The following is a 17327-nucleotide window of genomic DNA, read 5'->3' as shown; positions in this document are numbered from 1 at the left end:
GATATTTTGACTTTATACTTTAATAGTAGTTAATCACAAAATCGTGTGTCATTCATATACATATAGAAGTGGAGCTATAGACAGAACATTTCAAAGTCACTTAAACTTTTCTCTCTTTCAGATGCACTCGACAGCTCAACTATCTTTATCTATAGTGCCCAGAAAAACATTTACAAATAAACAAAATTAATAAAGTTTAGCTTACTGAAAACTCTCGTGTGGAAACATTCTGTCACAGAAAAAGGAAATACAAATTTTGAGCACTCACATATCACAGACTACCGTTCCTATGATGAGCAATGTGAATTAAGAACATGCATCTTCATGAAGCATTGTCACATAAATGAACCGTGTAGCGCAAACAGTTTACAATCTATCAAAATCAAACATTTGGTTAGTAACTTCAATCACATTAAAACAACCTAAGAAATTGTCATTACTTCTTGACACATACTGCATATGGCAAATGTTTTTATTAAAAGAGTCCATTTGTGCATGAAGTCTTGAGCAGCACAGCATGTCCTAAATAAAGGGTCACAAGAGAGTGATTTTAATCCTTTAAAGTGAAGCTTATGTAACAAGCACTGTTTGCTCTTAAGTGATTTAACAATTTCTGATTCCTTTAGAGCTTTGTAGCGCACAAACACAGTAAAGTTAAGTTAATTAAATGATGAGTTGATCAAATTCTAAATAAGCTTGCGTCCATTTTTGCATCTATGTTGTTATTGGTTTAGCATGTACAGTATTTACAATCATGCCCAAAAATGTGGCCCAATTCACAATAAACACTCAGCACATAAAGTGCAACACACCTTAAAAGTCCTTTAAAGTTGCGATCATTTTTCTATCTGTATTTTGACGCATTTCAGAGTGAAGTTGAATTTCTATTGTGAAAAAACAGTGGGGGTGGCTTTCGTCTTTCTCTGTGATTTGATTGGATGTTTAAATACAGCTGTTGCAGTTAACCGATGCTCCGCCCAAGCAGTCTAACCTACGTCAATTAACTATACTATAGATTATAAGGGGACCACAAGTTTTAAAAAGAGAGAACATTGATAAACTTTAAACAATAAACACTGCTATATTTCATGAAAAAATAGGCATTGTAATTTTTTATTTCACTGGGACTTTACCATTACGCTTCTGACATTTTGTGACCATATCGCTCAAATAACTTCTTTCAACAACTTTCTATTTCACTTCTATGTTCGCCGTAGTTTTACTCGTTTTTATGTAGCCTAGCCTACAAGATCCCTCTCTTTTCATTTCACTTTCTTGGCCTCCAAAAAGGTTCCCTAACTTAAAGGGACAGTAAACCCAATTATTTGCTCACCTACATGTCATTACAAACCTAGAGGATATTGTTAATATCGTCGGTTGCCGAACAACACTGGCCCCAATTGACTTCCACTGTATGGATATATTAATACTGCTTATGAATAACATGAGGATGAATAAATGATCAGAGTTTTCATTTCTGGGTGAACTGTCCCTTTAATGCCTCCATGTGCTCCTATCTGTGTCATCATAGAGTCTCCTTCCATAAGCCCCCATTTCCTTTTGATCGCCCTGTTGGGGCCCGAGATTTTCCTCTGTCATCGATCGCTGCGACGGACACGGTCTAAACGGTGACCCATATGGGATGGGAACAGACGGTGCTGATGCTGTGCTCTTAGTTGGAGATAGAAAAGACAATGGTGATTGACTCAAACTATCTTTCTGGTACTTTGGCAGGGGCTCATACGCAACCTTCGCCTTCCACTCGGCGGGGGGGTCAGGTAAAATCTTACTCTGTGCCGCATAGCACAAGCTGGAGGCTAAAGACTGCTGAATGTCCAGGAACGCAAAGGCTTCGTCCACCAGGCCCAGTGGGTGGCGCGATGCAGCTTCCCAAGGGGTGGGAGATTTGCGACTTCTGTCAAGACGGGTGGTCTGCCCCATTGGAGGTACATGTCTTGGGGAGGGAGAAGATGAAACTGACCTTGGGCTCAGGCACGCTGCTGGAAGTCTAACAGGTGGTGACAAGGATGAGCTCCGAAGCCCCTGAAACAATCAAATAATTTAAGTTAAAATTTAGTGAGATTCATTCTAATTAGTTCAAAAAGATGAGACAGAAAGTTGACCACATATGTAAATGTGTGTCTAAGCCTAAATCGGTTGGGAATTGGCACATTTCCTTAATGAACTTGCATCTTCTTGATGGCGGAATATCTTAATCAAAATTCCATCTTTACCTTTTATTAGCAGCTCATAATTTGATAAAAGAGACCCTTCAAGATTTTCGTAGTACTGTGGTTCTGCCAGATCAGGATGGCACCGAACAAAGCTGAACAAGAGACTGCGCTGCCACCAACTGGTTGAGATGTGACATTGCAGTGCTCTTCAATTACTACATTTGATTTGATAAGTTAGATTTTAACAGCAATTTCAGTCAAATTTACGTTTTAGAAAAACAAATGTAATGATAATATAGAACAATTGATGCGTTTTTATGCGGCTAAAACTAAAATTCTACAAAAAATGTATTTGGACAAAAGGTAAAAGATATTCAAAAGAAAAAAAGTTGTACATAAAGCTTTTATAATTTTAATTGTTTCAATAGCATACACGTTTTATTAAAACATAAACGAACAAGTCTAAACTGATATCAAGGGACAGGTGCCACAAACCTCTCGTCACTTACGGATCATGGGACCGGAGATCACATTTCTCTAAATATAGTTGCTGGACCAGGCCTTGCAGGGCATTCATTTAAATCATTGCCATTTTTCTCCTGTTATAAACGTGTATTACTTAGCTCCTCAAAAGTATGATGCAACACAGGCCCATATTTAGATCGATACTCATCCTGCTGGCATGTCTGTGGGTTTATTTGTTTCAGACATCAAGTCTTATGTCAAGAAATAGAAGAGGACAGGATTTCATTTCATTATCGTAATAGAACATAATCATGTTCAAATATGTATATGCTAAACTTAGGAATCTAACCTTTGGAACAAAAGACTGTTGTATCTGCTCTTAGATGGCAAAACTGCTAATTTATTTAAGTACTGTTTATAAACTGACATGAAGTGTGGAAGCATAGAATGGTGAAGGTGCAAAAGTAATGCAAGGAAAGATGGAAGTGACAGAGGAACATGCAAAAGTAAAGAAAAGCAAACAAAACTTGAAGGACAGACATTTTAATGGCACTGTGGTATATCTTACAAATAGTGCACTTTGGAGAATAAAATCACACAAAAAATAAAAAGAAATAAAAAATAACCAGGAGACAGCAGTTAAAATCAAACTTAACAATTTGTTGAATATTTGTATTTGTTTTAAAAAAAATTTTTTTGACTTTATATCAGTTTTCGTTGATGTTCTTTATATTCTGCGAAACAAACAAATGTAAAACAAACAGAAAAAAGCTAAAGGTAAATAAGGCAAACAAAAATTTTTTTATCAACAGTCTATTTAACTTCATAAAATACAAATTAACATCTCTGTACCTGCTTTTGCATCTATATTAAATCTAGTAACTGAACAACTCTCAAACGGAGTTCATTAATTTCTTCTTTTTGGAAGAAAGTCTAAAACATTACCAAATGTTGATTTGAACTTCACTTCATGTTCAGCTAAATCTATTTTATATCCACTTGCTCTCCTTGGCACAGTCAAACGCTGTTATCCATTAGTTACCTGCACATTTTAACGATTCATAACCATCAATATTAATTTCTGTCTCTCCACTGAGGTAGTACATAATATCATCTTATACTTTCGTAAAAAATGATTTAGTCAATATAACAGAAACTGTTAATTCTTTTACAAGTCATTTTGATTATATAATATTATATATTTACTCAGTGGCCCTTATAACTGACCATTAATCCTATTTCTTTCATTCATGTTTTCTTCAATCTCCATCTCAATCAACACTGATTCCATTTGACCGTGTCTAAAACACATAACTACATATAACGCCGTAGTTCTTTTTAGCTGAATTAGAACAAGGGCATCTTACCTGTAGTATCACAGGTCTAAGGAAATAAATACATTCAGTAGAGCATTCTGCTATAAACACATATCAGGTCAAGGTCTCTGCCTTCTTTGGTACTACTTATCAAACAGATCTTGTGGTACTGTTTTGAAGCTTTATGTATCTACATACTGTACCATACCTTATCCTTGCTTCGTTAGTTTAAGGTAACAACACTTGAAAAACAAAATCATGACTATTTTTCAGCATTTTCAGCAGTGCCTGGCTTCCACACCTGGGCAGCACTCTTTTTGGCTGAAAATTTGGGCTTCGGAGCAACCGCAATACTGCCCCCTGTGACAGAATCAGCCCTTGCTGCTACTGGGAAGGTTGGTACAGTAGATGGTACAGTATAGGAACTGAGGGCTGGTTGGCAAGACAATGCAGGACCAGCTGGATATACTGGATTAGGGCCTGTCTGATAGGAAGGTGGGGAAGGCTGTTGGTAGGGAGACCTTGGAGCTTGCTGGTAAGGACTTAAGTGAGGCTGTTGGTATACTTGTTGGGGGTTGTATTCTTGTTGATATGGAACTTGATGCTGTTGTTGTTGATAATTATTAAGGACAGGCTGATATGTACTAGGAGGCACTTGGTGGTAATGGCCATCATGCATAGGAGGTGACTGATCAGCCGTCCCATAAGGTTGCTGGGCATGTTGTGGCATGAACCCATAAGGGGGAGGACCTTGATTATATGTAATTTGCTGGTTCTGATTAGGAGGACCTAATGCTTGGGCCTGAGACTCAGCTGCATTTTGAGCAGCAAGCTTTTCAGCTGCCTCCTTTTCTGCAGCAAGCTTCTCTGCTGCTGGACCGTAAGTAAAAAGAGAGGAAATCAGCTGATAGGGTTGATGCTTCATGACATCAATGGCATGAAGAGGTTTTGGGGCAGGTTTATCTTTCTCTTTGCTTTTGTTCTTGTTTTTTATCGAAGGGCTGGAGGAAGGAGGCTGCTTGATAGCGCCGGGAGGATATGATGGTGAATGAATCGGATTGTACGCCAACGGAGGGGGAGCTCGGCAATTGGGTGAATATTTCCACGAGTTTGACAAAGAAGCGGATGGTGAAGGTGGTCTTGCCTTATTTGACTGTACGGTGGTGGAATCCACAATGTACTTCTCCATTCTAGATTGCCTCTTGGCGAAAAGTTCAGCTCCTTTCCCCCGCAAGGCTGGCATCTCGAAAGCCGAACCAAAACCAGAGAGTGACATGATACTACTTGGTGGAGTAGGAGATGATACTTTCGCCCCACTTGTGTATGAGTTCATTCGGCGTGGAGGAGTGGGCTGGGTGTTCTGAGGTGAAATCCATGGCTTGATTGGTTGGGAAGGCAACTTCTGGGTTTCAGTTTGGGCCATATTTATTGAACTTTGCTGCTGTTGTGATGCCCAAGCATTAACAGCAGGTTGAGATTGAGATTGGGGTGGGGTCCACTGGCTCACAGGTGGCTGTGATGCCTGCTGCTGAGGTTTCTGTCCCCATGGATGTTGCCCCTGAGGCTGAGGTGATGGCTGTGTCTGACCCCAGGGTGGCTGAATTTGACTCTGCCCCGGTGTCCAAGTGCTCATTATCTGTTGCGGATGCTGTTGAGAAGCTGGTTCTTGTGTCCACTGTGGCTGTGGCTGGGACTGGGATGCCGTTGGATCCCAGTGATTTGTGGCATGCTGCATTAGTGCTGCGGGCTGGGTTGGTGCTTGATTCTGTTGAGACCATGGTGGTTGAACTGGACTTTGTGGTTGGGTCCATGCGTTTGCAGGTGGTTGTGTTGGCAATTGCGGTTTGGCTTGAGAGACCCAAGAATGTTGTTGTTGTTGCTGAGGGGCTGACGCCCAAGATGGCTGAGACTCTTGGATTTGCTGTTGTTGTGCCCAAGATGGCTGTACATGACCTTGATTTTGTTGCCAGACACTGAGAGAAGGATGTGCTGACTCATGTGCCTGGGACCATGGGGGTTGTGGTGTTGACTGATTTGGACCTGGAGCCCAAGAATTAATTTGAGACTGTGGCTGTGTTTGCGGTGGTGGCTGATGTTTGGTTTGGGGTGGAGTTTGAGTCTGTGTTACCCAAGAGGGCTGAGATTGTGGTGCAGCAGGTGCTTGCAATTGAACATCTGCAGAGCGTTGAGACTGTACCATCCATTGTGAGTGTGCATGAGACTGCTTTTGAGATTGGACTTGCAGTTGGACCTCATTTGTACCCCAGGCACTCGCAGGAGGTTGTTGATGAGCTTGGGTGAGAGCTGGATCCCATGATCTCACAGACATATCTGACTGCACAGGGGGTGGTGGGACATGATGAGAAGAACTATCTTGCTGGTGGCGTTGCTTCTCACTCCAAGTCTCTGTTTGCTGGGATGGTTCCATAGGAGATTCGGGTTGCTTCCATGCATTACCTGAAGCATGTTGTTTCATGACATGTGAATCCTCCTGGGACTCAGGAGCCAATTTAGAATCCTCTGACATTGTCGGGGCAGCCATTTCAGGGACAGGGGCAGGAGTAGCATCAGTCGCTGGAGCTTTGGCAGGTGCAGAGACAATATTTTCAGTATGCTGATCAGTACTTTCTGGCTGAGGAGACCATGGAGGACACGATGGGTTTATGTGAGGTTTAGGTGCAACTGCTGGTGGAGTTTTTTGTTTTACCTTTGGAGACTGAAGAAAGTTGCAAGCTTCCGCTCCTAAACTTAAATAATCTTCTTCTTCAAAACCTGCTTTTCGGTTACCCTTGTTAAGGAGATGCAACAGCTCGGGATTGGGTGAAACCTTGGGAGACTCTTTAAAAGTGAACATAGGCTTATTGGCAGTTCTCCTCCTTGTATCTTGCAAGATACCAGTCTTGATTGCAGGCACAGATATACGCTCATCACGGGATGCAATCTGTTCCCCTTGTCCCAATGTATACCCAGTTTGTTCTTGATTATCTGCACTTGTGGAGGGGGAAAACGGAGCCGCCACTCTATTTTGAACCGAAAATGGCTTGGCACTCCTGTTTTCCACAGATACCTGCATTTCGTTCATTTGCTGATCAAACATGCCGTTCATATGATGGGAATACTGTTGCACTTGCTGTTGCTGGAAGTGTTGTTGTTGATTATATGATTGCAACTGCTGAATCATTTTTTGTTGCTGGTAATCTTGCTGTTGTTGATACTGTTGCTGGTACTGCAGCTGCTGTTGATAGTCTTGATACTGCTGCGGCTGCTGTTGTGGCTGCTGTTGATAATATGGTTCTTGATATTGTTGGTATTGCTGCTCCTGCTGCTTTTGAGTTGACATGCTGTGATGCAGATTTACATCCATGTAATTCTGGGTCTCTTGTGCTTGCATGTATGTGTGCTCATCGGTGTGTTGATACATTTGATGGGGGTCTGACTCCTGCAGCCCGTCGACGGGGATACCTTTACGTCTTAATTCTTCATGCTCAGCTACTATCTCATCCATACGTTGTTTACGCTGAGCAAACATGAGGGCTCCTTTACCCTTTGTCTCAGGTAGCGCTTCCATGTCCTGCTGGCTGTCAAGTTGACGTTCTATCTCAAGTAATCCCGTGTCCCAGTCAAAATTCACAATCCTTTTCCGTCCCGAGGCATTGGTAAAGAAATCCTCATCAACTTCAGTTTCACCAGTGGCTAGAATGGTGATTTCAACCGCGTGCGCCTCCTTGTTGTCGTCGTCTTCACTGTCGTCCTCAAAATGTGGTTCGTCCTCACCAGTACCGTAGCTTACAAGTGTATACTTCTTGGCCCTTTGTCTATGCTTCTTGAACATCAACACCCCCTTATTGTTGAGGTTGGGGGCAGGAGCAGTTAGCAGGAGAGCGATACGTTTGCATTTAGACTTGGCCTCCTTCACCTGCTTATCTGAAAGACTTTCGCTACGCCGCAGCCCTAAAAATTGACAAAAAAGGGAGGGGGTTTAGGGTATAGGTCAAAAACGAAGGACACTGCTCAAGCCTGCTCCTTGTGGCCTAGCTGACAGTATATGATGCATAAAAATAGCATGGTTATGTGAGTAGCCAACAAATCATTTCATTTGAGACGTCATGCTATCTTAGTCTTAACTAATGTGATACCAGATACATAATTGTTTGTTAAAAAAAATGGCTAAGTATTTTCACTATAAAATGAGTCTGTAAAATTGTTCTGTAATGAAATTTTGTGCATGCTGTTGGATTTCCTTTAATAAAATACTAATTTATATTTACTACTAAAATTATGTTGCTGGTATAAAAATTAAATTAAATTTGTGGGTCTCCTGGCACACACAATTCACTATGACCTAATAAGTCAATTCCCCAAGCACGGTCACCAATTACCCAAATCTCTGATCCGTGTATAACATCCTCACATTACCATAAGTCTCTTGCAGCTGTGAATGTGTTTCTACTACACATTACACTAAGCCAATAGCAGACCTGGTGATAAAAAAAGTAAAAATAGCCCATGTCTAGGTTTGCTAGTGCCAGGGTGCTACTATAAGCCCATATGTGTAGTGTTAAACACTGTTAAAATACCCTTTCATGTCAGAAACAAAACCCTTGGTACCTAATGTTCCTTCTAGATGTCTTTGTTAATATCTTCAATATTTAAGTTTCTGATTCTCATTTTTCAGCCTCAGGGTGGAAATAGTGATTGACGAGTGCTTCCCCATTTCAGTGCTGCTAAGATAGTCAATTTTTAAGGATCGGGTAACGGCCCGGTGTCGCACATGCTGGTGTCTGTCAAATGGCACTTCTGCAAGCATCATTAGCATGCCCGTGTTTTATTCTTAACTTCACCAGTCATGTCACCCTTTAAGCCCCCGCCCGATTACAGCTACACAGCGAATCAATTCTTTATAAATCTTAAATAAAAAATATAATATATTTTATATACTACTGTATATATAATGACGTATGTATTATATATAAACCCTAACCATACATGACACACGCGCATATATAACTAATTACAAAAATAACAAACATATTCGCATTTAAAGTTTCACAACAGAATGGCAAACATTGAATAAATATTCAACAAAGCACTACAAAATTGTGTGGTCAGTCCTTTTTAAACAATAATGCTAGACCAGTGAAAAAACAGCAAAAATTTACTGCAGTAATATCTTTAACCCCAGTATTTAAAATAAGAAATCATGACAACTGCTGCAAACAGATATCCTACAACACTATAAGAAGCATCATCTTGAAAATTAGCTGTTACTTACTGGCGTGCCTCGCCCGGTGCTTGTTGGGCTGGTTGACCTCCCTCTCCGATTCGGAGTCCCAATCCTCTGAGGGAAGACCAAAGGACACAGAGGAGGAGGTGGGAACTTCTTCAGTGTGCCCTCCTTCTTCTCCAGGAGAATCCAACCGGTCACTGGCATTTGCCCCCTCCTTTTCAGAACCACACAACTGTTTTACTGTCACCTCCAATTGTTTCTGAAATGCTGGGGTTTTGCTAACCAACATGCCCCGTTGCCCGAGAGGCTGCCGGTCTTGTCGGGGTATATAAAGAGGGAATCCTGGAGTACAAGTAGTAAAGTTCTCATTTGTCTTTTTATGATATACGTCTCCCACAAATCCACTAGCACTGCCCAGCGAAGTACACTGTGGTTGTTCGAGGGTGGTCTTGGAGAGGGATAGTTGCAATTCGACCACAGATCCTGGGTTCACCTCTATCCTGGTGTTTCCTCCTCTCTGGGCATAGCTGTTTCTACCTTTACTCCTAGAAGAAGGTATTTGAACTTGAGTCCGGACCAGCCGAGTCCCTCCCTGACACTCGGCATCACTGTCTGTTTCCCCATAATATGCTTCGTCCTGGGATTCAAAGATGTACAGTTCCTGTGGGTCATGAGGCCTGGATGGGGATGGGATGCGTAAGGTGGTACTTACTAATTTAAGACTCTTTGAAGGTTGGCTACAGCATCTACAGGAAAGAGATCACAGTTAAAACATCCTGATGTTTTGATCTTAAAACAATTTGCATTTAGTCTCATTCAGAACTCAAGACATCCTCATCACAAGCACCCTAACTAAATAACCTAAAAACTGTTTTGTTTAAGGCTGAGAGGAGATGAATATTATAATGTAGACACAATGTAGCTCAGTGGTAAGAGCATAACGTTCTCAACACAAGGTTGTGGGTTTGATCCCAGGGGATTGCACATACCTACGTATAAATGTAAAGGGGAAATGCAATGCAAGTCACTTTGGATAAAAGCGTCTGCCAAATGCGAAATGTAAATAATAAAAGTGTATTCCCATGCATTTTTTTATTATAAGGGCAGTTTAAAGACATTACATTCTAAAAGTTTCAAGTCAAAGCAGTAACCAGAGCTCAGTATTTATCTAAGGCACATTTGTCCAAGCAATAGAGTACCTTTTGACAAGCAGCTGTAGACAGTCAGCTGAGGCCTCAATGAGATCAATAGCCTCTGACAGACTGAGGTTAGAGCAAGACTTGCCATTTACTGACAACAACTCATCATTCTCACACAATCCCACCAGAGCCGCACGGCTGTCCTCCTCTATCTATAGGAAAGATAACAAACACAGATTGATTTACAGTAACAGTCCATCTACATACAAAAAGATGATTATGGCAATTAACTGAAACACTTACATAGACTTTTGTGTGATTTGGGCTCTTTTCTTAATTAAACAAACAAATAGAAATCTGAGATGCAGGAGAATCAGGCAGTAGTTAAATAAATTATTTTCTTCTATTATTATATTATAAAATACAACTCAAATGATATATATATTATATTTAAACGAATCATTTAAAATTAAATAATTATAAAATAATCTTAAATTCATTTAAATTGTGAGCCATAGCTTTCCTGTGGTTTAGTGGTTATAGCATGGCACTAGCAATGCCAAGGCCATGGGTTCCATCCCATTGGATTGCACATAGCCAGAAACAAATGTGTAATACAATGCAATGTAAGTCGCTTTGGATAAAAAGCGTCTCATAAATGCAAGTCCATTATTTTCCTTAGAGACTGTGTATCTTAATTTAGACCAAGTGTCTCTACTTCACAAATCACAACAGCTGCATGTCCAATGACTACAGTGGTGTATGTCCCATTAGCCTGTCCTAAGCATTTCGACATAAGATTTAATATCGGTCCTTTGTGACTTTAAGTCTATCATAAATCAACTCTGCTAAAAGGTCAAATCCTCCGCAGAGCAATTGTCCCTCTAAAATTGTCACCATTAATGAGTGCAGGGTACAATAAAATACAGCACATGATAGCAAAACACCAAGCAACATAAATGCTCATAGTGAATTAATAATGGTTAAGGTGTGAACATGTTTTAAATCAGTTATAAATGCATAACAATGTATACCAAGATTCCCCACCACACCACACCCACCAATTCTTTTTATGGCCTATGCACAAATAACCATGTTAATCTTGTGGTAACCCTTTTACATTTGATTTGCCAACCGCTATTAAAATTCAATAGAAGAAGAGACATGTTAATCTGTTTTTTGACTGTGTATCAACATGGGATATATATTTGTTTCTACTAATATGAAACTGAATTATTCACATTGCTTTCACATACAGAAACAAAAAACAGAGACAAAAACGTGCTGTTACCTGAAATTACTTCCACAATATAGTCTGCAGAAATTGGATAAGATAAATGATTTCATCCCGAATATCGTAAATCTGTGTTTTTCTGTTGTTTTATTTTAATAACTGGACATAAAGATACTTTATTTAATGCAAACTCCCTGCACCACCAAGACGTGTTGCATATGTCACGTGATTATCAATAGCATCGTGTGACTTAAATAAACGACCATTACAATGTAAAAGTATGATAGATCAAATACTGTTGAAATAGAGATGTTTTTGGTTGTCAAATGGAGAGTAATAATTTGATAAAGAGTTAGTCTTGAAAAAACAAATTATATGCAAACTTGTCCGCTCATATCTTTTGGTTTTGTCACAAATTTTAGAAATCATAGAAATCATAATTGTTACTGCCCTGCATTTAATTTAAATCGTCAATAGAGGTCAGTGTCCATCTGAATAAAAAGACTGCAACTGCGCATTCTCCGATCAAAACAGTGGGAATTTAGTCCAGTGGGAATTTATATGCATTTATATACCCATTACAATGTATTAATAATAGAAAATACTCAGCAATAATGCTGTATTTCGAAAAAATACTGCATTTAAAAATAGGAAAGCCTTTTAAAGCCAGTGGTATTAGAGTTACTGCTCTGGTCTCCGTATATGGGCAGTACAGAAAAGTACAGTGCCTGACACTGCTAAAAAAAAAAGAGAGGGACTGGCTCTGCCGCCGGATTAGAACAATACTTCCTATCCAAAAAAGGAAGGAAAAACCTTCGGTGTCTGACATGTGCGATAGGACCATGAAGGTAATTTAAGTTTGATTTGATTTAAAGGGGCTGCAACAAACAGGAAATTTAACAATATTACAGAACTCAAGATAATCAAGACCTGAATAAAAATTATTTAACTGTTGATAAAATTGCAAACATAGCACCGGTACAGTTGCAATGCCACATACCATACCAAGAGTATAAAACATCTGCATGGATGAAGAGCTAACAACCTTTTTTATTACAGTAAAAATGTAACAGTAGTTCATGCCGTTTGAAAGGGTAACAAAGGGCTTGATACATTGTATCAATTTTTATTTTATCTAAAAGAAATATACGCTTTAAAAAATACACCACAAAATTCATAAACAATCTTTCTTTGATTTAACTTTGATTTGACTCTGATTGAACCACATGAGATATTTGTTACATTGACAGTATAATCAAACATTATCTGTCATACAAACTTTTATTTTATTATACAACTGTGAAAAAGAAACCACAATAATTTTGTTCTCATTCCCACACTGATTAAATACAATGTGCTGGAAAGCTCCCTACTGGAAAGTTCTCACATACCTCTCGGCTCTTTCTTCCACAGCTTACAGCAATTACCATTCTGAAACTCCAACAGACATTTCAGGTAAAATGAACCGTGGTGGTCCACTGATTGTCAGGTTCCCGTTGTTAAATCCACATTAACCGTGTGTGCATACATATACTTGTGCTGTAACGGTAAGATGGAGTTTGTTTGTGTAAATCCAGCGGTAATTTAGTAGATGATAAACACGAGAGCCAATGATGTTTCTGCACATTTATTATTTGTATGGTGTAAGGGTGAACTAAACATTTTTCTTATTTCAAAGAGGTGCATGATGGGAAAAAATGAGAATCACGGGCTAAATGGCTTTGGGTCAAGCACAATCCATCACTGCTGATTGCTGGAAACTTTCCATAGATCTAACTGGTTGTTGTACAAATATTTTTGTAGGTGCACTTTCAAACGGGGACGGTATAAATTTGTACTGAAAATGAACTCACAGTGGGCCCGCTTGGCCCACATTAAGCCCTCTTGTCTATGTCATAAATCATGACTTGATAGAACAAAGGAGCGGACGGTTTGTGAACTAAAGGTCTTTGCCATGTTAAGCCTGCAAAATAAATTTGGGCAATTACTGTAATAAATGTTATGTGTATATGAAGCTATAAACCAGAAGAGTGGCAAATTCGGAAAAATGACGGTGTGGTCACACTGCATAAGGTATACACACACAAATACAATTATGCCATTTTTCAATCCTCATGATCCAGATAGACACAAACACCATTCAGTATTTGAAAGCATTGGGAACACAATGAACAAATATCCATCAGCAACAGTATTTCACAGCTTCTTGTTACATACAATTTTAGACACGTTTCTGTGGTCAGTTTGCCTTTCAGCTCTTTAAAAATATCTTGAGTCAGGTAAAAGTTATATCTTCCAGATGACACAGACGAGTAGAGAGAGGTTCTGAGAAGGCAAGTATCTGTGATACCTTCAACTCAGGTTCTCTCATAACAGTGCAGGCAAACATTTGACCACTCGGCTAAAAGAATGATAAAAATCAGGACACATAGAAATCTAAGATAAATTCTTGGCTTATGGGACTTCAACTTCAGACATTTAACTTTAAAATGAATTTATCTCTAAAAAGGAAACTTTACTGTTACATAAAATTCTTTCATCATTTTCTCACCCTCATGTCATTCCAAACCTGACGTTCTTTCTTGTGCTGAACACAAAAGAAAGGGTTTTAAAGATCGTTGGTAACCAATCAACATTGATTCCTATTGACTTCCATTGTACGGACACAAAACCAGACATTTTTCAAAATATCTTCTTTTGTGTTCAACAGAAGAAAGAGTCATATGTAGTACATGTTTTGATTGACATGAGGGCTAGACTCTAAAATGTTCCCATTCTAGCCCATCCAAAAATATACTGCCGCACATTGAAGTTCCAAAACGTTGCCAGTTTCATGCTTTGAAAGGATCAGAATTTGAATGTGGACTTCATTAAGTCTCTTGTGAGTCTCTTTGTTAGTAATTCTGCCATTGTATTAAAATAATTTAAAACACAAAGGAGTTTAAAAATGTCAAGTGTTTTCTAACAACATTGTAACTTGTTTACAGTATCAATCAAAACTAAACCCTGACATACTGCTTTGATTCAAAGCCATGAATGAGCTAACATCAGAAGTATTTGTTTGAGTAGACTGCATAAATCCACTCCAAATTACTGTAATGGTGTCTTAAGTGGCCTTTATTTCAAAGGAATTGTTGTGACAGAGAAATAAGGTTTACTGACTGATTTATTTAACAGGGGGCGCCATTGGATAGCTGTCACTGTATACAACATATTTAATGGTTATGGGGACACTAGTTGTTGGCGGCCAGCGAGGCCTTAGCCTAGTCTGAGAGGCTTGGACACTGGTTCTGCTAGCCCAATGTATTAATGGCGCTGTGGGAACATTCTTGAAAAATGCATACATGCAGTAAAATTTGACTTTTTATTTAAACAACACAATGTACCTTTAAGAGGGTTTAACTCTGGGTTAATATCATTCTTAAATTCGTGCCAAAGCTTAAGTATGGAGTCTACGAAAACCTGTAATTGAGATCATATAAATGGCTATTATTGTTTTATTGAATTGAAAATATAACCATATTTGGTGCAAACATTTTATGCAACTTTTCGGCTGAGAAAGACACTTTCTTAACTGCCATAACGAGATCAAAATAATAACAATTCTGTCATCATTTAATCACCCTCACGTTGTTCAAAATCAGTATATGACTCTTTCTTCTGTGGAACACAAAAGAAGATATTTTCAGAAAATGCCTCGGGGGTTTTGTGTCCATTTTAGGTCGTTTGTCTTCTGCAGAATTTACTATTCACAAATATGACTTGCATATAAGATGGATATATTCTGTCACAAACTTTTTCATGTCTTAAAAAGTAAAACTGATTAACTCTTATCATCACCTCTGCTATGTACACAGTATGTGACACTTCAATAGTTAAAGCCCCTCAACACTAACAGTTTAGATTCTTGATAACTAAGCAATAACAGAAAGTCTGAACTTGGCCAGCAAACTTTGTTAGCTTTGCTGTGACCATATAAGGACCCTTGCTCAAGTCTGAGAGACAGGCAGAGCCTGCTCAGCCCAGATCCTCCTATAAAATCCACCTAAAGAAAAACAACTTGGCCAATAAACATTTATCAAATAAAACTGGCCAACCTAAACTCCGCTGGTGGCCACTTGAGGTTATCATCATAATCAACAAACAGTAACAGCCTCTTACAACATTGCGCATAACCCCCCCCAAAAAAACAGTTTGTGATCCTTGTTCTGTGGTCTTATATAACTTCATCATTAGTTGGAGACTAGATTTAGTCTAACCATAGGCAACTATCTGGATACCACAGATACTCAAATGTATCCCAAACCAATGAAACATCATCCAGGAACAAAACTTTATTATCATCCTAAACTAAAGGTATCATATGACTAACACCAATAAACTTTCTAGATTTTTAAACTAGTAAAAATAAAGTCATAGAAAAGGAAAAACAATGTCTGCCAACGATGTCCTATCAATTGAAGTCATTATACATTATGTACAGTGGTCCTCCGAGATTAATTGAAGTCTCACCTCGAACACCTGAAGAGGATGTTGCATTTCTTGTGCGCCCTGGCGCAGTCTGAAGCCCCATGGCGCGCCACCGCGCAGCGTTACGCACACATAATCTCCAGTGCCCATCCTCCTGCGCAGCTCTCCTCTAGACTGCGAGAGATGAACTTTCTCGCTCTCGATATCTGAAACTGACTTCGGTGGGTGTAAAACCACAATGTTGGAGTCCGGCCCTCTTTTGGCGTCATTTTTCAGAGACCTTCCCGAATAGCGTTAACCGCTGCGCTCTCAAGGGTTTAATAGTAAATGCGATTTTATTAGAAATCGTAAAAATTTATGTTCAGAATAAAACGACCACACATCGAGGTGGATTGAATTGTGAGACATACACTTACACGATTCTTAAAATGATAAATAGGTAAACCTATATTTAAAAGCATACGTGAGGTGTGGAAAAGTTTGAACATGATTATAAGCAACACATTAGCCTATTCATATTTTAGGGGCATATTGCTGACATTTTTTTAAACAATTAGGTAAACAATACAGGTGTTTTTTTCGGCGTGCCAGTATTTGAAAAAAAAAGAAAAATCGTCTGTATCATGAAAATCAGTTTTCAGTATGATGATAGTTCCAGACACAAAGTGGTATTATTTCTGACATGCAGTAAGACTTGCAGGCTTTGTGCCAAGGATTTCTTAATAGTTTAACTTTTTTTATGTAATGCTGTAAGAATTTAAGTTTTTAGTATTCATTAAATCTGATCTCTCACAGTGATCAAAATGCCCATTAGCAAAATCAGATTAAATCTAATTTGAAGCCAGAATATTTACCATAACTGTCACTGTTCATATCTGTTGGTGTAAGAAATGTGAAGAATTAATTTGCTCAGAGCATTTAATCTGGCATATCATAATTGATTTAAGTAAATAAAGCCTCCAGGAATAGATAAAAGAACTGTTTTATAGCAATTACAGATTATTTATTAATTTGACAATGATAAGGGCACCACAAAGCCAAAGATTAGAACATGTTTGTTAAACTTTATGGAGTCAGTATTCCAAGGATTACTCTTCAAAAGTAAATAACCAGGAACATACAAAACAGAAATTTTAAGGGCAAATATATCACAAATCTATTCTAATAGCTACATATAAAAATATCTAATCCCCAATAACCACATCATTATAGTTTCTCAATAAAAATAAGTACATTCATGTTTATTGTTTTATGTCCCAAAACATAAGTCAAATGGTCATCAGGGTATTTTTATTGTGTTAT

The 17327-nt window shown here is 38.8% G+C and overlaps 1 protein-coding gene across 2 annotated transcripts; it reads right to left on the bottom strand.

The window, feature by feature from the left end:
* Positions 1-2: 2 nt before the first annotated feature.
* Positions 3-16200, bottom strand: LOC130424371 (synaptopodin-2-like). 2 transcript variants are annotated; one of them, XM_056749982.1, is made up of 5 exons: positions 16068-16200; positions 10382-10533; positions 9228-9928; positions 5100-7906; positions 3-2043 (listed from the first exon to the last, which is right to left on the bottom strand). In XM_056749982.1, exons 1-5 carry the CDS (start codon positions 16173-16175, stop codon positions 1495-1497), a joined length of 4317 nt encoding a protein of 1438 aa, XP_056605960.1. In that variant the 5' UTR covers positions 16176-16200; the 3' UTR covers positions 3-1494. The 2 variants fall into 2 exon arrangements, with proteins under 2 accessions (XP_056605960.1, XP_056605951.1); XM_056749973.1 differs by lacking the exon at positions 3-2043 and having other exon boundaries at positions 2073-7906.
* Positions 16201-17327: the final 1127 nt, after the last annotated feature.

The sequence above is a fragment of the Triplophysa dalaica genome, chromosome 1, assembly GCF_015846415.1.
Source record: "Triplophysa dalaica isolate WHDGS20190420 chromosome 1, ASM1584641v1, whole genome shotgun sequence".
Taxonomy (NCBI): domain Eukaryota; kingdom Metazoa; phylum Chordata; class Actinopteri; order Cypriniformes; family Nemacheilidae; genus Triplophysa; species Triplophysa dalaica.
The sequence above is the reverse complement of the archived record's forward strand: the minus strand, read 5'-3'. Positions and strand labels throughout refer to the sequence as shown.